Source organism: Ambystoma mexicanum, chromosome 8 (assembly GCF_040938575.1).
Source record: "Ambystoma mexicanum isolate Mex_15411 chromosome 8, UKY_AmexF1_1, whole genome shotgun sequence".
NCBI lineage: Eukaryota > Metazoa > Chordata > Amphibia > Caudata > Ambystomatidae > Ambystoma > Ambystoma mexicanum.
The window spans coordinates 427393694-427414672 of NC_090929.1; the positions used below are offsets into that span (position 1 = coordinate 427393694).

Genomic DNA, 20979 nt, shown 5'->3' on the forward strand with positions numbered 1-20979 from the left:
GCAATGTATTCCGCAACCATCATGAAAAAAAAACAAATTTTAAACATTAAAATGTTTGTGGGGGCCGTACATCATATCCTTTAAGATTTCCCCCCCCCCCGCACATAGTTTCCCTAACTGTGGCCTGTGTTTTTTGCAGGTGAATTTGAAAACGCAGTACCCTGTTAAGAGCACTATTAATGGATTTTTTTTGCACGGTTCAAAGTGACTTTGCACTGCCGACAAAAGCCCTAATTCACGGAACTGTGTAAAGTTCATTTTATACAAAAATGACTGCAAAAATACACTTTGCACAGTTCCATGAATTAGGCCTTGTGTCGGCAGTGCAAAGTCAATTTTAACCGTGCAATAAATTCCATGAATCGGGCCCAAAGTTTTTAACTAAGAGTGAAGGCTTGGGTGGGCGTTGCCACGTGATTAGCCAAGACCTTCAGCAATTTTCCCCGCAGTGTGGGGCGAAAACTATTACCAATGCTCCTAGATCGATGTGGAAATGTCTGCTGCATGGCAACCCACCATCAAGAAATTAAGGTGAGATGGTATCAATTACAAGGTAATACCATTTAAGTATGAAAGGTCCCACCTTAACAGAAATCCGCATTCACAGCTGTAAAACGAAGACCATTTATTCAAATGTTTTAAGAATTACCTATATTTACAACTTGTAAAAAAGCATCCAAATGCGAACAAATGACAACAGCAGACCACATTCTTTTGTGTTTCTAACAGGCATTTTAACTCTTACAGGCATTTTGACTTGCATCAGGAGACACACGTCCCGTGGCACATCCTGTGCTCGCTTCCGAAGCACAAGCTACAGTCCGCATAGCCACTCTTACAGATCAAGAACAGAAATTATATCCCATACAGCATTCACAGCAGTAGACATTAAGGGGGAAAATACAGTTCATTTAAAAAATAAAAAAACATACAACTATTTTGGTTAAGGCATGGGAACCCGTGCAAGTCGTCCAACAGATCTGATGTCTTCCGAGTCCAGGAAACATTCGTACGTTACTTGCTCCCATTGCTCTGCACACTTTCTCACCAAAGCCACAGGGTCGAGAGACAATCTTGCAATGTTTGAAAAAAAATCCAAGAATTCAACCAGGTCTCTGCACGCGCTCTTCTCTTTGCCCCTCGCTCATACCCCAACCCTCTCATTCCTCGGCACCACCATCAATTCCACAAAGTTCAAACAGCCGTTTGGTCCATCTCTCAGCCTTGCGTGTCTAGCGTTGGTACGAATCCATCAAATAGTGGATAAAAATGCAACACCCACCGTGTTAAGACGTAGCACAAGCAGGGCGGATGGCGTTTGATTGAAAGTCGCCAAAAAGAAATCCCGAGAATAGTTACAGCTGTGCTTTCGAGAAGTGTTCTTTCCAGAACAATGGCAGCAAGATGAACGTAGAGATCGGGTGAAGCTTTCACTGGGTGCTCGTACATGAGGGAAGACCATGTAAAGAAAAGTATATTAACCCAATCTTTTGAAGCCATGCACTCCCAAGTCACAAGGAGAACAAAAACTGAAACAAAACTGACCAAACTTTAAACAAACGTCAGTAGCTGGTGTACAGATAATACCATCATCTCTCCTGCTCAATATTTCAACAGCCCACATTTAAAGAGGAAAGTATAAAATGTAGAGCATTCAACGAATAAAGAAAAAATGGTGTCAAAAATACTGCTGCATATGCTTGCTGCACACTCGGACTGTTTACATGTATTTTACAGTATACTTACCATGAACTTAGAAAAAGTAACTCCCCACAAGAACCCAAGTCTACCCATCACCATTTACATTCCCCACCCTGAAGATTTAGACTCCATGCTCGATGACCCAAAGCCCCCACCATTAAAGCCACTAACAGGGCCCTGATTCGTAGGTGCACCCCATCCAACCGATCCCGCGCTGGCTCCGTAAGCATTACTCCCTGATGGAAACCCCTGGTTTGGTTCTCGTGGTACAGTGCCTGGTGGCACTGGAGTGTTCCCTGGTGGCCCACCAGGCTGATTCTGTTGTCCTGCAAGCATCCCCATCATGCCCCAACTGCTCTGCAACGCAGCTTGTGCAGCTGCCATCATTGCAGGGTTGATACCAAATGCTCCAAAATTCATCCCCCCTGGAGCTCCCCCACCACCTCCCATATTACCCACAGGAGGGCCACCAAGACCAACTCCTCCTCCTCCAACACCACCACCTCCTCGGTTTGGACCATAACCACCCTGATTCCCAAAAGGCGCAAAATTTCCACCAAATCGGCCACCGCCTCGGTCTAACTGTCTACTGCTATTTTTAGGCTCGGCGTTAGACACATGAACACTGACTCCTTTGATAATCAAATCTTCGCCACAAAGGGACTGAGCAACCTACAAAACAAAAACGAAAGGCATTACTACTACCCACTCCATAAAACGCCAATTATCTGCCATATTATTTTCCAAATGATTTTACTGTACCTGATCATCAGCGAAGGTAACAAAAGAAAAAGCCCTGAAAGGCTTGGGAATAAAGACGTCTACGACTTCACCATACTGGGAAAAGAACTGTCGGAGCTCTTCGGCAGATATATCCTCCGTACAACGGCCCACAAACACCTTTCGACTGCGTGAGGGCTCATCTGCACCCTGCTGATGGGCAAGAGAAAATGAAATAACCTGCTGACTAACATTTTCCGATTTTCCTTAATCCACAAAAACTCAAAAGCCCTCGAGAACAATTACATATAGCAGTGCATTAATGCCCCATACACATCAACACCCTACAATGGATTCATATATGGGTGTCAAGATAGTTTTAGTCTACAGCAAGATATGATGCACCACGATCTCCCCTACCAAGCAAATGAGAAGAGGCGAAGAGCCCAAGATAACAAACTCCCAAACAGCAGCAGACTCACCACATTAATAAAAAAAAAACAAGCACGCTTTTACAAACAGCCAGGATATAAAATTACCCACATACTCTTCCGGATTGGCAAATATTTAGTACAAAAGAAGCATCAATCTTGCACACATAGTGAAGGCAGACCAAATTTAAGTAAACTTTTTTTTTTTTTTTTTAAATAAATACAAGAGGACAGGCAGAGGGAGGAATTGTGCCATGTACATCAAAACAAATCATCCAAGAAATGCAGTGTGTTGAGAAGCCCATACACATGATCACAATCCTCAAATTAGATAAGGGGCCTGGTGAAAATGTTAAAAGCTTACCGAGTTCCAGTAATGCGAGGGGGGGCTGTCTGCATCCCCGCCCCATTCGTAGTTGTGCTTCCCTCCGGTATTCATATAGCCCGTCACCTCCGGGGTACTAAAATACTGAAAAAAATATCCTATGCTCATGTGCCGCTACTACGGTTTCCTAACCAGAGCCCCCAACCATGGAACAACATTGAATTGTATGAATGAAAGGGTGACTGGCCACCAGATTTTGGCCCATCCAAAGAAGTTAAAGATTACACCATATAATATGCAGCCAGTTATAGTTGAGGGAGAGATGTATATCTACCCAGGGACTAGACATTCAACAATGGAATGGTTGCATAAAACGCATCAAACGAGTTATTTCAAAGCAACCTAGTCTTCCTGGATTCTTGTATCCGCCCCCCCACTAACGCCAAGCTCTTGGCCAGCGGAAGGCCGGTTATATAACCCTAGGGAGGCAATTCGTTTAGTTTGAGGCAGGAAATATCTAGTATTTTACAGTAAAGGCGGCATAGCAAATGTCTTTAGGAGCAGTTTCCCCATCACTCACAACGCATTTACTTCTGGTATCCGACCCTCCCAACCCCCACAGGTTGCCCAACTACCCTTTTTAAAACCACTAGCTAGCGCCGTATTAATGGAAGCTCAGATGCAAGTCAGGTTCACAGCTTTTTTCCAAGAACACATCAATGTCAGAATACTGAAGTAACTTCTGTTGGGAAGAACTAGTCATGAAATTATGGCATATGCGCGTCTGTAAAGATACCATTGCTATATAGAGTACGCAGTAGGGGTAAGCTTAAGACAATAGGACAAAAGCTGCATTTTACTGTCCTTTGAACTACATACCAAGATTTAAATTACCCCTAGTATCACCCACACTTGGCACCATTTACCTTAGAATTGGGGAACTTGCAGTCACACCATCGCCCATCAATCATGTGCCGCTGGGACATTACTTTAACCTGGGTTTCATATTCCGTAAACCGCACAAACCCAAATCCCTTTGAATTGCCAGTCTTTGCATCTTTCTTCACCTAAAAAGAAAACACAAAGTCATTAGGAACAAAAGACACACCGTAATAGTCTGCAAAGAGAATTCAAGTTAGTACGTGGTTACTTTTTTTTTTTTTAATCGCAAAAGCCTTATATAGAAGTAAGGCATTAAACGCAACCATTTTCATTGCCCAATTCTATCATTAGACATGAAATGGTCATTAGTGGCTTGGAAGAGTTGAACGCTTGCTCATATGGTTCCTCACGCAGAGCACTTTGGGAACAGGGGGATTTTAAGAATTGGTGGCTGGGCTTTCAAAATGCAAGTAATTAGCTCACTGAAATTAGGCTTTGCTAACACTGTACGGAAGTAACAGATCTTTTGACTAATCCGGAGAAAGATAAACAATTAAAAATAAATAAGTGGGATTGGATAAATGTTTGCTTTATACAATGAATCTGTTTGCTTTTCTGAAAGAAAAGATTCCTAAATACTTTTATTTCCCAGCTCCTAAATTGCACAATGTTGGATATAGCAGGATCGTATACTACTAACATTAAGTAGTTGGCTGCCCCACAACAAAACATCGGCGATTGGAAATGTTAGGTTTGTTCGCAATTAATCACTTGGCGATGGAGCGACTTCTGAGGACATCTAATGGAAGGGAATCAATACTAAGATCAGCTACATTTTTAACAAGGCTGAAATGCTGGAACTACGTAAAAATTGTTGTACTTTTACCGTTTTGTTGCAATTGATCCGGTTTGTCTTTTCGAACCAAAAAATAAATAAATTAATCCAGCTACCCAATTGATACATGCAGGATATGTTTAGAGTTATTAGGTGGCTACAGAATATTTGTATTTAACACCAGGGAGGGAGGTACTTCCAAAAATACTGCAAAATGGCTAATTCCTAGCAAGCATTTTGAAATCCAAATGCTGGCTAAGTTTCCAGAATATAAATGACGATACAAAATAAGCTGATCATGGGTGGAAGGTGCTAGGAACTGAGAGGATATCCCAGATGATATGCAGTACTAACATTTACATTAAATTACAATTCGAGTAGTCCGCAATAGAAGAGGCATGACGTCACTGCAGAAGGACTGGCGTACAGCGAGCACCTTTGGTTTTGAGAGGTTGTGCCACAGCTGGGGTTGAAGAGGGGCAAAGTACAACATTAGACCATCAAGCCAAACCGGTGTGAACCCCTGGTACATGCAATACGCACTAACCTGCGCCATGACTACTTCACCAAAGGTGCTGAAATATTCCTTCAGGTCCTCTTCGGATGTTTTCCAAGGGAGACCCAGAACAATCAGATCCGATGTTTTCACAGCACGCTTGACTTTCACAGCGGAAGACGTGTCCGTTTCATCCATTTTCCTTTTGTTATCTGAAAGGAAAAAAATTAAAACCAAATGGAGGGTAAAACACCTAGAGTCCCGATGGTCCTTCCATTTCCCCCTCGCTATGTTACAGTTAACACGTGGTGAAGTTTGGACTAGTACCAAAATCCAATGGCAAAGGTATGGATATCCACCCCGTGGACAGAGCATCAACTCCAAATTAAAACAGAACCACCCCAGGACCTTGTAGACTTTAGGAGTGGGTTAAATATTTGCCCGTGAAGCATAGCTGGCCGATCCACCTGCAAGTAGGGCAAACAATCAGGTACTGTGGCTCTTTGTGGGCATGGAAGAGTGGTCTAGATATTCATTTACAGAGGGTTGGGTGGTGGCAACCACCACATAACCTTTCCACACGCCAGAGGGAAGTTGGGCCATTTTGTCCATCCCTTACTAAAATACTACACCGCCTAAAGGATCCCCACAAACAATTTTAATCCACTCCCCTGTACACAAAAAAGGGTAATTTGCTAATCAGAGCTGGTCCATCAGCCAGGAACAAAACGTATCAGTCAGCACATTTGACAGCTGTGGTGGTAAGGCCCTTAAAATAGCGCCAGTGTCTTGTGCTGCAGGTGTCACTAAAAGGTGGAAGCACATGGTCGTGCCAATAAAAGCTGAGAGGTGGGCATTCATTGGTGTGTGGTTCGTCATAGGCCCCTACATGGATACATTGGTACGCCTCACAGGTAAACGCTACAAGGAAACAGACTTATTGGCAATCATTATTCCTAGTTCTACGATTTAGAGATTTCAATGTTGAAAATAATGAAGGGGCAGTATCTTCAGGAGGAAAAGGACAGACAAAGAAATGCGGTGTGAGCTTCTATCATGAGGCATCAGCCTCATTGTCAAGTATGGGGGAGGATAAGAAATGGTCATTACTCGTCAGTAATCAGATTAATCCCCCTTGCTTTACTGACAGCACTATAACAAATGTAAAAAAATAGAAAAATCAAATATCAGCCAAACACACTTCCATGTTATCCATAGTCAGAGGAATAAGCAAGGGCAAGGAGCCAACAGGAAAATAATACCTTTAGGATAGTTAACGACGTACACTAGGGTGCCCCATCCCCCCTCTGGAGCATGTAGGATTCCTTCAACAAGGCGGACACCCCTCATGCATTGGTTGACTGGATTTCTGTAACGCAGACCACAGGCGCCGGGGAACTGGGCAGCAACAGTGGATAATAGAACTGTGCCATCATCTTCAGAAGGTATCTCCATTGGCTCCTCATTCTCATCCTCGGAAACACGAATATATTCCATCTCCATGGTAGCCTAGAAAAGAAACGAGAAAGCAGGAGATTTACAAAGATTCACTGCAAGAAACCTGGAGTGAAAAGAACAAATTCACGTCCTATCCAATTGACCAATCCCCACCTAGTGGAGGAGCACAAACGGCCCTAGAACAGCCGACAACCTCTAAACTCGAGGATAAATAAAACCCTTTACATGTATGTCATGCATCAACTGTTTAAGTGCCACTTGGTATCAAAACGGTGTCTTACTTGAGCATACATGGCAACGCAGCTGCTTCACATAAATCTTGAACAGTTCCTGGAGTCCTGAAAAGGTAGGAGACCTTGTCAGTGTATTTACATTAATAACTATCACAGAAACGTGCACCACCTGCATCAACATGCTCTTGCTGCAGCAATAGCCTTAGACAAAATCACAAATATAAATAGCCCTTTCTGAAAATAAGAACCACAAGTCTTAGTTCCGAGTTCTGCCAGCCGTAGACAAATAGGCCAAGTGTAGAGAGGAAGCAGAGCTAAGAAGTCAGACATGGGGAAGAGGGTACACGAAGAGCAGGAAAAAAGGGACAATAGAAGGGCAGCACAAGCTATGAGATTTTAAAAAAAAAAAAAGTTTCTGGTTGATGAGAAACGGGAGGGAGTGGAGGAAAAAAGGGCAGAAAATAGTAAAGGAAAGCAGCGGTGCCTTTGTCAGCAAAGGAAAGTGGAGGAATTTAAAAAAAAAAAGCCGAAAATATTTACAGGTTCCTGTTTGGGGGATGAAGACGGTAATTGGAAAACAGATAAATGTGGTCCGCCCTACGCAATCTGGCTCCGATTGCAACCCTGCAGCATTTGTTTAGCCTTTAATGATTTGAGGAAGAACAATCTGCACGATGAAGCCCGTTTCGGTCACGTGGGTCCAATGGAGGGGCAATTACAGCCTCAGGCAGGAGGAAGGCTGGCGCAGGAGAAAGGACAGGGCGGGAAAAACAGGCAAGAAGCAGCACTTACCTACATGTGGGAAAAGCACTCGCCCTCATGGGCTGGGGCAACAAGGTGGCTGGACTATCATCAAGGTGGCACAGGTGCCCAAGAGGACGTGGGATCAAAAGGACATGCAAGGCTGAGTAGCGTACATGGGCAGTAAGGTAAAGAGGTTTAGCCAGGCCAATACAGATATGAATAAATCACACAGGCAGTTATGGTTTGAAAAGGAGGTGGAACAAAACAACCAAAAAAAGATTGGCAGCCTTTTTGCCAAGCAGGGAGCAAGAGGTGACGAAAGGCCCCAACGGGGTGGCCTGCCAAGTGCCAACAGGAGGGCACCAGGCAGCATCAGTCAAGAAGACTACTTGTGCTGGCTATTGAGCACAGTAAAGCGAGATGGGGAAAAAGGGCAATCACCTGTACACATACTTCGGCTACATGCCTTATGGAACGGTTATCCTAGAAACCAGGAGGGAGCTTTTGTACAGGGGCTTTAGGGATAGTTTCTGGATTCCCTATGAAGGTCCAATGGATGTGAGAATGCCCAAGAACTGGCATCAGTGGAGAAACTGCCAGCAAGTGACAGAAAGTCTTAGAAAGGAAGTTGGGCATTATGGGTCCTTTTGCCTAGCCCCCATCCCACTTGGGAGTAGTGCCCAAGAAGGAGCAAGGAAAGGATAGGCTCATACACCACTTGACCTACCCCAAGGGTGAACCAGTTATTTATTGGATGGATCCAGAGTACTGCTCCATAACCTACGCCACGTTTGATCAAGCCATAGACCTGGCAGTGGAATTGGCAAAGGGGACCTCTTAGCAAAAATTGACTGAGTCGCCTTTCTAACTCCAGCCCGTACGTACATTTCCTTTTGTTGGGGTTCAAATGGGCTGCTCTTTATCATGTGCACTAACTGAGGCGCCCAAATCATCTCTGGAACGGGCAGCACGCAAACAAGAGCAGAGAGGTGGCCAGATTCTTCATTTGGACAGTTTCCTGTTTGTGGGTAAGAAGGGTTCCCAGTATTGCACAGCTGCACTAGCCTCTTTACGGAGCTTGATGTGCCATTTGAAAGTACCCTTGGCACCAGAAAAGACATGGGCCGACTGATGTTTGGACATTGGTGTGAATTGAGAGACACCATTAGGGGCAGCTGCAGGTTGCCCCTGGATAAGGTGGAAGAGCTGTTGGCTAAGCTTAATGATCTCATCTAATGACAGGACAACCCAGGAGAAAGTGCAGCAATTGCTTGGGAACCTACATTCTGCTGCACTACTCAGTCCTGCGGGCAGAGTTTTTGCAAGAAGGTTGACATGGGCAACAGCAGGGGTAACTCAAAGCACAGTGGTCTCAGTACGGCTCCGAAGGTAGATCTTGACATTTGGTGAACACAATGGGTGAATTACAACTGTACTCTGATGCTTCAGGCCGTAAAGGGTTTGGGGGTTCTACTTGGAGAGCAATAGTGTGCACAGAGGTGGCCTACCTAGTGACAAAAGAAAGGCAGGACCAAGAATATCATGGCCATAGAGCTCTTGCCGATTGCAATAGCTCCCCTGACCACAGCAAAAGGGCCATGCAAAAAAAGGTACGCTTTTGATCAGACAACAGGGGTGTGGCCAAGGCAATTATTTACAGTCAGCATCTTGTCTGGTGGTCCTGGGTTTGCTGAGAAAATTGGTGGAAACACGCCTGTATTAGCACACGAGTTTAAGGCTCGTCACCAAGCGATTGCTAACAACGTAGCATACGGTCTCTCGTTTTCAGTGGGAAAGGTTCCACAAGGCCCACCCACAGGCAGGGGAGAACCCAGAGTGGTAGCAACTGGCGCTGCAAAGCAGATGCTCAGGGAGCTTTTGCTCCAGGAGTAAGGTCCATTACCAGCAGAACTATGCTACATTCTTGAGGACATCAGCAGAGGGGTGAAACGGACCATTGGGAACACAAGTGCAGGGGCGCGCAACAAGGGGAAACCCAAACGTTGGGAGGCAGGTCACCTGGCAGCTGTGGCGTGGCGTTTTACAGCACAATGGTGGGAATGAAGATACCACAAAGCGTTTGTTGTGCATGTGGCTCTCCAGGACGCTGCGGGGGGCGGGGGGAGTGGACTACTGAAAAAGATGGCTAGCAGCCCATAGATGTTGATGGGAGCTTCCCAGTTGCGCTACAATGTTTGAGGGCGCACTGTTCAGGGCAGCTTTTGCAATTGTCTTTTTCGTGGCATTCCGGGTAACCAAGCTGGTTTGGGGAGGGCACTCGTGCAGATGTCTCGTTCACTACCCAGGAAATGGTTACAAAGTGAGGAGGTCCAAGACGGATGAAGAGGGCAAAGGGAAGTATATTGCATTAAACATTACCATGGATGCGAATAGTTGTACCACCAAGCTACTCAGTACCTTGCTGGCAGGCCAGCCAAAGGGCATATGTATGCACGAGGATGGTTCCCCACTGACGCCGTTTCAGAAAGTTTTAGCTGCGTCTTTACAAAAAGCAGGGTTTCAAGGGAAGGGTTGGTCTCGTTCTTTCAGGATTGGGGCAGCCACAACTGCCTTTCATCAGGCGAGGTCAGGCCAGAGATACAACAGATTTGGACTGGTATAAGGAAAGGGGAACCCATGTTTCGGGATTAGGTGGGTGAGGCTACTGCCAGGAGCCCGGCAGTGTCAACAATGCTGGCGATTTTCACATGACTTGCGCAATCACAAGAGGTGTAGTAGAAGTGCAGCGGTGCAATGTTTGCCATAACTTGAGTTGTCATGTTCAGTAATTTGGGTCTGCTTAACACCCCCCCATTACCGCAGCATGCGAAAAAAAAAATGTGGTTCATCGGACACTCCTTTGTAACAAGAGCAGAGAATAGAGCTCACCAATGGCCTCGGAGAGGTGGCAACGCTGGGCTGAAAGAGAGATGGTCTGACTTGTAATGTCAGGCATGCAATGGTCTGCCTTGCTATTCTGTTGGCTTCTACCATGCACCATTACCACCCCGAGGCACTCCTGCCTGGCTCTGAAATAATATATATATATTTTTTTTTAAGGGCGTGTGCCTTAATGAGGCTAGGTCAGAGAAACTTGCGGCTGTGTGTTGCCCTGTGTGCGAATTGGTTGTGTGACCTGGCGTCTTGTATCCTTAAGGTAAGACTCAGTTTTGTACTAGTGTTGGTTATGTGTATTGTGTGCGGTTTGGCTGCTAGTACAATTGTGCACACTGGCTTTTTTTATCTGCAAGGAGGGGCGGGGGGGGGGGGTTCTGTTTGTTGTATGCAGAGAAAGTCATGATGGTGTGCGTTTCATTGAATCTTATGTGTAGGTTGGCAGGCGTTTATGGTGGTATGCAATGGTTTGTTCTGTCCATAGGGTAGGCCCAGTGTCTAGGAGGTTGGGTAGTGTGGCTAGCCTATAGGAATGTATAGTAATAGTGAGTTATGTAGGAGTTGGGTGGATTAGTGAGTACGTTTGCTACTCAACATTCTTCCACTTATGCCCTCAGAGCTCATCCCAACTGCAACTCAGTGGTACCCGCCAAGGCTTCCAGCTGCGGTAGACCGGCCGCCCGCCCCCTCTCCAAACTCAGAGCGCTACCTTCTCCCACAAGTTCCTATGAGTGCAAAACATTGGCTACTGCCGATCGGTCTAGTGTGAGGCAAGGCTGAGAAAGGAGGAGTGGGAGGGGTTGGGGTATTTTTTCAGGCCTCAGTAGCTAGCCCTTTTTGCTGGTCATTGGCATTTGACAAGCGATTTTTTGAAGGTGAGATGGTCTTCTGTGGTTCCAATTTCCGTTGGCATTGTGTTCCACAAACAGGCACGAGAATGCATGCAGTTTCTCCAAATACTTTTTTCGTATGTTTGGTCTTTTTTGGAGATCGTTGCTTGATAGCAGCTGAACTTGGCCTGCTACATCCACTGCGCAAGAAGATCACATCCTGCAGAACAGCTTCTCCTGTCCCACGGTTATAGCTCTCCTGAACTTCCGGCGCAGGCAGTCTACCATTTTCTTTGCTTCATCCTCCCTGAGCCTCTTCAACTGCAAGAACTTGTGTGGTTCTCCCCCCAACCAAGCCCCAGGAATGTTCCTCGCACAAAGTTAACTCTTGCCCGCCAAAGACTGGCCCGATTCACAATACTGATCCTTATTGGCATTTTGGGAACTTGTCTGAACAGAAAGTTATTTTACATGCTGGTTACTGAAGGCAGGACAGACTATAAACAGTCAAAATGTACATTGACTTGATAAATTGTGACCAGTTTTACATATTAGCGCAATTCATCTGTGTTAAAAATATAATTTACATGAATATGGTATTTGTATTTTATTGAATTTATATAGCGTTTTAATTCAAAACGCTTTACAAGAGTAACAAGATACAAGCATTAAGTAACAATTGAATTAAACCAGAAAACAGTACAAAAACAATTTACATTACAGAAGAGGATAGAATAGGGAGGGACCAAGGTGTGAGGAAGTAGGAGCTATGAACAGTGGCAAGATCAGAAGAGGAAGCAGAGGGTCTAAGGGGGAAGGAAGAGATGAGGATTAGAATAGTGCAGGAAGTGGGGTGGTGGGGGGAGTAGCGTGAAAGTAGAGGTGTAAGAAGTAGGTGGTGTGGGTAGAAGTAATAGCAGAAGAGAGGAAGCAAAGTTTTAGGGAGGTGAATGGGAGAGGATTTTTAGAGGTACGGAAGTTGGAGAAGGAGGGAGTAAAGCGGATGGATTTTAGAGAGGTACAAAAGTTGGGGAAGAAGGAGTAGAGATCGGCAGAGCAGAGAGAAGGAGCATAGAAAGTGAGGAGGGAGGAAAGGTAGGCGGGGCAAGACCATAGTGGGATGTGAAGACTAGACAGATTAACTTTAATTTAAGCTGGGAGTGGAATGGGAGCCAACCTAGAGGTGAGAGAAGAGGAGATGGAGTCATGAGGAGAGAGAGAAAGCAAAGGGAGCGGATGGCAGAGTGGTAGACAGATTTGAGTGGGGAGAGGAGTCCAGAGTAGAGCAGTAGAAAAGACTAGAGAAGATAGAGGAGATTAAGAGTTTAGTCGCATGAAAGGTTAGGAAGGATCGAATTTCACGGATGTGGTAAAGATTAAAGCAGCAAGATCTAGCAGTAAGAGAAATGTGGCGAGATAGAGAGGTGGGGATCTATGTGAAGAGCAAGGTTACGGGCATGGGGAGAGAAGGAGAGTTTGGAGGGGGAAAGAGAATGAAGGTAGGGAGGAGGGAATGTGTAAGTAGGGAAGAAAAGGACTTTGGGTTTGTCAGCATTGAGTGTAAGGAAGTGAGAGGACATCCAAGATTGAATAGCAGAGAGGCAAGAAGAAAGCTTCTGGTGGATGCCAGAAGAGAAGGAGAGGAAGAGCTGGGTATCATCAGCATAGAAATGATGCGACACCAAAGGAGGAGATGATGCGGGCTAAGAAAGAAGTATAGAGTGAGTAGAGAAAGGGTCCAAGGACAGAACCTTGGGGGGGACGCCGTGGTTGAGAGGATGGGTGGGAGAGGTGGAGCCACCCCAAGAGATGGCAAATGTGCAGTTGGAGAGATTAAGAGGAGAACCAGTGAAGGACAGTCTTTGAGGCCAAATGAGGAGAATTTAGGAGAAGAGGATGGCCAACAGTATCAAAAGCAGCAGAGTTCAATGAGAATAAGAATAGAGGAATGTTGAGTAGCGTGAGGAAAAGAGAGAGTTGAGGACAGTACCAGATTGGTTAGAGGGGAGGAGAGAGTGGTTAGAGATTAAGGAGGAAAGTTGAGAATAGACCATTCGAGAAGTTTAGGAGAGAGAGAGACCGATAGTTGGAACCAAGGTGGGAATGATAGTGGCATTCTTGAAAGGAGTAGGAAAGGTAGAAGTCATTAGACAGGTGTTGAAGGAAGATAGGGTATGAGATGGGGACATTCTTATTTGGTCATAAAAAATGTGCAATACTTGTGAACCACTCCATTCTACCTCCTTTGAGGTGGGCATTGGCTGCTCTGTCAGGATTACCACTTGGAGAGCCTGGTGACCTTGGGGGAATCCATTACCAGAGTTAGAAGATGGACCCCGACCACAAGAATTCTCCCAAATACTCATTCCCCAAAAAGTCAATAGACCAGCTCAGAGAGCCTGAAGAATCCCAAGGTTTGAGGGACTAATCTCCAGAGAAGCTAAGTGAAAGGACCCCGAACCCGAGAAAGCCAAAAGAGCATGGGTTCCAAAGGGTGCACAGTAAGAGTGCATTAATAGTGTTCACTGCATGTGTGCGTGCATCCAGGGGTGTTATAGGTGCAAGCTTGTCTTGTACGCCCACATGTAATGGCAGCATATTGCTGCTTGAATTATATATTTCCTTGCTGAAGTGTATGTTTGTACTGTGTAAGCAGTGGAGGTGGTCATGTGTGCATTTCCTTACTCAGTGTATGTTTAGAATGTGTACCCAGTGGAGGCGAGTGTGTATGGTCATGATGTATATTGATGATGTAATAGATGTTTCCTTGCACAAGTATGTTTGTTGTGTAAGCAGTGGGGGTGAATTTTAATGTGTGTGGTCACGATAGTGTTGGCTGCATATTGTTACCCAAATTATGCATTTTCTTTCTCTGGTGTATAGGGCAAGTGCATCTTGTGCAGTCATGATGACTGCAAGAGGTTCCCCAACAGGGCCCACTACCAGGTCAGGACTTCACATCCAGGTCTTCCCATGAAGGGGAGAATCTTAGGGTGCTAGCCACCTTTAATTGACATTTGCAGTAAATGTTATGTTAATTTATACCGTGCTCCGCTACAACCCAACGGCAGTCTCCAGGCACTCAATGCAAAAGTGCACAAGTCACATTAAAAAACTCAAAATGTCAAACTGCCACAAGCTTGACTTGGGCGTATTGTCAAAATAACCAGTCACTACATAAGGATACAAAGTATCCTACCAGCACTTCTGTAAGGTGATCCATGCAATTTTTTTAAAAAAAGAATCCAAAGAGTCGCCCACTACTGAGTCCTGGGAACTAGTCAGTTTCCCAATAAGAACAAATAACACAGGCAAGGGAAATAAAGTGGATGGCTTTACTAGTCAGGCCAGGTTGCCATGGCAAAAAAGTACGGGGTTAGGGGGCGAGGGGTACAGCACGCTTTCTGTGAAGGATTGTGAATGACGCACACCGAAGACTGGGGACAGGGAGTGGACAGGTTTGCAAAGTTACTGCAAGTTCTAAACAAAGGTAACAGGCACATCCCGTAACTGTGCCCAGCATGAAATGTAAAAAAAAAATATATATATATTTTTTTAGATTGGAGGAAATGGGAGGGGGCAGCTCACATGGTCAGACTGGACCATAAAACGGTCTTAGGCACCAATGAAAACATGGCCAGCAGTTGCAAATGGATATTCAGTCCTTTAGTCACAGACTGTTTGAATAGTACCCAAGGGGTTGTTTTTTATTCAAATGTAAACACAATTGTGATATTTAAAGAATATTTATTCAGCAACAATGGTCAAAACTACTAGCTGCATAGTGAAGCAACTCCTCAATCTGGCCCACATTGGCCAAAAAAGTGGCCCATTTTGATTGGCCTACACTAGCATTTTGCATTTTTGTTAGTCATTGGCCTATTGCCCCATAGGCCAGTCCAAGCCTGCCGACTCATCCCTAATGGGTGAGGGGGCGTTCACCCACTGGCCACCTCACCCATTATGTAACCGAGGAGCCAGCCCAGTGAAACACTGAGCACTCCCTCAGCTGCTTTTTCCAGCTGAGGGGGTGCTCCTGGGCTGGCTGAACTGTCAAAGGGAAACACTGTTTGCCTTTGACAATTCATTTCCCCAGCCGCACATGATCACTGAGCCATTCAACGTTGGGGGCGTTTTGCTTCGCCAGCCTTGCATAGCTCATTGGAAATGCTGGCTGGGGCACTGCATGTATGTATGTGTGAGGGGGTGGTCCTGCGCCTCCTCGCACACATGGGCAGAGCAACATGGAGCGGGGCGTTTTAGCAACCATGAGCAGGCCCATGCAGAAGGTAAATTCATGGCGATTTATTTTTTATTTAAGTGTGTATGGATGTGTGTATGCTTGTGTTATGGGACTGTGGTGGGAGCAGGATGGGCGGCAGAACTGGGATAGTGGTGGGGGAGAGCCCAGTGTCTGTACTGGGAGTAGGGTGCGGTGACGGCACGCAAAAGTTCATAGCGATTTCTACATTCTGTCCATCCGGCACTTTTAGGGGGGCGGGAGCCAAAAAAGTTTGAAGACCACTGCGTAAGGCAGAAGCTCAGCAGCTCCCTCGGTCAAAAAAGTGTAGTTATTTGTTCTGCTTTGCTAACAACTGTAATCACATATTTTTACTATATGCCATGTATCTGTTGCCATTTAGAACTGCGCCACACCGGCTCCATTCTTTTAAGCGGTCTGTAACCTTGCCGTGATACCTAAGGGTTTGGGCGAGTAACAAATGTAATAAAATGAATAAAAATGTACACAGATCTGCAGCTGATCTCCTTCACCCTCCTCCACAAACGACAACTCACACCGAGGAACAACCTTGAGTGACGACTGAGAATCGCAGCTAGTCAAATGCCAAACGTTCCCCACTTTCTCCCTCAGCTTCCTTCTCCTATACAGATCCCTAGGCTATAACAGAACTCAGACTTGGTGCGGCCATCATCATCTCTCATCCCACACGTAACCTTCGGTGATCTGAACATCTGGTTTGTCTCTACCCCTCCCGCCCCCATCACCTCATTGACAACATGGAAGCCCTCAATGTGATGCAACTCATATCAGGCCCCACACATAGCTGGCCACACCCTAGACTTAGTGTGCAGCTCACCCAAACTGATCAGTCCAGATGAGGGGGAAGAGATCACTCCATCCTTTCCTCAGTTCCGACTCCTGCCCCCACCCCCCTTCCCACACATGGTCCTGAATAGGAAGGTAATGTCTCCCCTTATTTATCCTCCACCCAAGGAGCTACCCCCTCCCCAGATGGCTCTCCTACGGCCTTCCCCATCCGGGCAACAACAAAAAAAATCTGGCCTGGAATGTCAGGCACGTGACGGTCTTCCTTGTTGCCTGCAGTACAAAGACAAAGGCAGCTACCAAGGTTTTAGTGATCCACCCCCGGGGTGAGTGAGACTTAACTCCACAGGAAAGGGGTGCTACTGCATCAGATTGAGGAGGGCATACAAATCCTGGCCCAGATGTTGAGATGTTAGGGTCTGAGAATTCCTAGGAGGGAATGTCAAGGAGTAGGGTCCAGTGCTGATGTGGCGAAGTCTAGGAGGAGGATTAATAAGGCTACGAAGAAATTCATGCAGGTGGAAGGCAGGTGATGTTTGTAAGACATAGGATGCTTTGTGAAAGGACCTGATAACTCCACACACGATGGGGCACACTTACCAGACCATGACCATTCTGTTTTTCCTCCAGGATTTTTTCGCTGCCCTCCGGAGAGCAGATTGTGAATAAGGGCTTGGGTGAGTTTTTGAGGTAACGGTGTGGGGCACTAAGGGTCACACCCAGAGTGTGGAAGAGTTACTGGGCAACCCTAGCTCAGGCAGCAGCATACTGCGGGTGCTAGCCATGAGCATTACCTGCTGGACGCAGAGTTAGGGAGAGTTTGACAGGTAGTTACACCATTAAAGACAGCTGGACTCAACTGCAGTAGGCTAGGCCCCCCCTCTCCATACAGGGGTATGGGAGTTATAAACTGATCCAGGTAGAAAAGCTACCAGAGGCGGGTTTGACACAGAAGAACTAAAACTGGAAGTGACCAGGTCACCCGGAAAAGACAGTAAACCGAATTGAGTGTTTATCGATTTGGTTGAAATCCAGGAATGGCAGAAGGCCACCCAGAAATGTGCTTGGGACAAGGTCAATGCCAGGATCGCCCGATCTGTTTTCTTCCAAAATAATCTGTATGCGAGTACATTATTTGGATATATTGCAAGAAACGTTCCCCTTTGGGGGCTAGCTGTGCCAAGCAGTTGACACAGCCCATGCAGGGAGCACTAGAAGGAAAGCTGGCATAACAGGCTCGTTTACATTCCGCCTCCACTCCTGTGTGAGGAGATGGAAAGGGTAGCCTGCCCCACCCAAACCAGCTTCCGAAATGGGAGGAGGGGGCTTTACATTCCCACCCACAGCAGAGAGGGTCGCTTTGGCGGCCGGGATGCGGCATCCACCCACTCCATGTAACGGGGATGTTGGGTTGTTTTGTGCACATTTATTAACGTTCTTTCTTTAGGATAGGTTTGTTTTAACAAGGTATTGTTCTTTATCTGTTACAGGGGAGAGTTACTGGGTCATCTTAGCTGAGGAAGAATCACCCTTATGTACAGTTCAACACAAGGTTTGCCCTCCACACAGGGGTAAGGTACTTAACTAATCCTGGTAGAAAGGCTACCAGAGGCAGGTTTAGCCCGGAAGAACTTGTACTGGGGTCACCCCTTTAGCTTAAACCCAGGAATGGCTAGGATCACAGAAATGTGATTTTGACCAGGTTAGGATCACCCTAAATCGACCGAATAAACGTTCGTTTTCTATAATAAAAAATACTCAAATTGTCTGCAAGTTATTAATCTATTGCACACAAAAAAAACCACGGGCCGGGGTTAGCTCACAACACAAAATGTCCATGCCGCAATATCCCGGCATCTGCACAGTGGCAGGATAGATCGGTACAGTCATAAAGGGCCTTGCACCGGCTCAGGAATTTAACTTCAGGCCGATCTTGCCCACACCTATGTGTTATTGCTATATGTAACTACCCCTCCAAATTCACTGCAGGGAAGAGACAGAGGGTAAATATATCCATCGCCGCCATTATGCCCGACCATTTGGCCAGGATTATCACTTTGCGCGGTTGTCACTACATTCAAGGGACATTTCTCAGTCAAAGCGCCTCCCTGTTTTGGGTTTATTCAACTAAGTTCACCGCCCACGAAGGAAAACAGACTAAAAAAGTAAACGCTACTTCAGTGTGTTTTGCCAGTAAGCGAAGCGGCCATTACCGCACGAAGGCACCCGCCTCCCAAGCCCAACCGAGGTTGGATAGCTGATATGAATGCGAGGCGGTGCAGACCAGCCGAGAAAGCACATAATGTGCACGGAGAGAAGGTAAACATGAGACATTGTAAAGCGCAGAGTATTGCAGCTATTTTTTTAAATTAAATTCTTAAAAAAGGTTTTCATAACACCAACCATAAACCCCGTAATGTAGGTGACAAGATGGCACCAAGCAAGCCTTTCGGGCCGAGTCTCGCTGGGTTACAGAGCGAAATCTTATTAGAGACGGGGATCACTATGGTATGGGAACTCAGGCCCCCACAACATCTATCCTCCACGCATATTCAAAGAGGAGTCGGGACACAGAGTCCACAGATAGCGCGACGCCGTTCAACAAAATGCCCCCTCCCCACAAAAACTGATTAGAAGATCCCCCAACAAAAACAAAAAACACATTTAACGCGTAAACACCACAAATCAACTACGCTCGCACCTCTATAACAAAGACGCCGCCAAGAAGAACCGCACGAGAAACGTGTAGTCGTTCGCTTTGGCACTCCATCAACTGTATCGATGGGTGGTTGGGCTTGCATTACACGCACGGTACCCTGAGCACCGTATCTATTATCGGGGGGTAGAGAAGATTCTACCGCAGTGCCTCACCTCAGTTTAAATCCGTCGTCTTCAACGATAGATTGGTACCGGTCAAAAAGATAAGTCTGCGCCGCAACGGTCGTACTAAACCTTCCTCCTCGTCACGGCTCCCGAACAAAATGGCTGTGCGAAATAGCACCGCGCGCTGACAACAGACAGCGTGGCCGCGCCTACCGCCCAATCCACTGAACATGGGGAGGTAGAAGTTTCACGTGCCATGAATAGGCGTACCTTTACACTGACTCGGAGTGTGATTTATTGTTGTTTGCTTTTTGTTGTAGTCTGTTATATTTTGGAGGTTGCTAGATGACAATCTTAATTAAAAGTTAAATCCGTTTATTTGAATTCCCCTCTCCCAAACACTTGGTATAGTCAAGCCGTAGGCTACGTAGTTTGTTGAGCGTCACTGCGCGTGCTGGAGATTGAAAGAGGACTACTGTTCATAGTGTTGTCTCTTTCCAACATTCCAAGTCCAATTTAGTTGCACACAGAGGCATGCGTCGCCGTCTGGTGCAGCCGCCTGTACCTGCACTTATCCAGACTAACACTGTGAAAGGTGGTGGGTATCCTGCCCTTCATATGTGAAGGGACACAAAGGAGAGCTGGATGCAATGGAGGGAACCGGGGGTTAACTCCAGTGCAGAGAGAAATAATCACGAAGAGCGGAGAACGTTACAACCATCTTTATTCCTCCCTGCCGGCAACTGCCTGCGCTTGGGAAACCATAATGCGCAGGGCTGGCCTGAGCAGGGGCAGCGCCCCAGCCTGTTTAACAAAAAATGTGCGCCTCCCCGCGCGCCCCTGGTCGATGGGGGCCATTTTTTTTTACAACTCCCCGCTCCAGCGCCTGGCAGGGAGTTAATCCCTGGAATAGTGCATACATGCCAACATTCCGAGGCACGTGGGAGGGAGATTTCGTCCGCGAAATCGGGAGACATAAAGTTTCCCATTGGAATGAATTGGGGCTGGAATTATTTTTTGCGGGAGAACGTGAAAAATAGCAACACTTTTCACATAAAAATCGGGAGGGTTGGCATGTATGCCGCCTCGCTCTCGCGTCAGAGCAGCTAGGTAATCATCTGAATACCCTGTGCGGGTGCATTTAGTAACAAAAGGGCACCTGCTGAGGCTTCTTCCACTACGCCCGCTCAAGGGAGCCCTTGAAAGGCTCCCCTGAGCTTGCATGGCGGGGGGCTGCTAATGGTGCCCTGGGGAGCATGGCACCCCGCTATGCCCTAAGGCCGGCCGTGTAAGTGCGCATGCGCGAGGTGTGCTCACCTCATTGGCAGGCACCTCTAGTGACGTGACAGAGCTCTGGCACTCCGTTGCTCCGTTAACTGTGTCCTTGCTGGGACACAACGCCCCCCCCACCCCCTTGTCCTTGCCGGGACACAACACCACCCCACGCCCCTTCGGGCAAACAAAAAGTCACTTGCACATGTTTTTGTCTTCACATCTCTTCAATGAGGCGTACCGGCCTTCAAATACACCTGGTGGAC

At 46.5% G+C, this 20979-nt stretch overlaps 1 protein-coding gene across 7 annotated transcripts; it reads right to left on the reverse strand.

The window, feature by feature from the left end:
- Positions 1-610: 610 nt before the first annotated feature.
- On the reverse strand, positions 611-19689 carry LOC138472030 (TAR DNA-binding protein 43-like). Of its 7 annotated transcripts, none has more exons than XM_069609947.1 (8): positions 19490-19689; positions 7130-7186; positions 6653-6899; positions 5442-5602; positions 4104-4244; positions 3217-3321; positions 2464-2634; positions 611-2373 (listed from the first exon to the last, which is right to left on the reverse strand). In XM_069609947.1, exons 2-8 carry the CDS (start codon positions 7139-7141, stop codon positions 1801-1803), a joined length of 1410 nt encoding a protein of 469 aa, XP_069466048.1. In that variant the 5' UTR covers positions 7142-7186; positions 19490-19689; the 3' UTR covers positions 611-1800. The 7 variants fall into 7 exon arrangements, with proteins under 7 accessions (XP_069466048.1, XP_069466049.1, XP_069466052.1 ...); XM_069609948.1 differs by having other exon boundaries at positions 2464-2631; positions 19490-19626; XM_069609951.1 differs by lacking the exon at positions 3217-3321.
- Positions 19690-20979: the final 1290 nt, after the last annotated feature.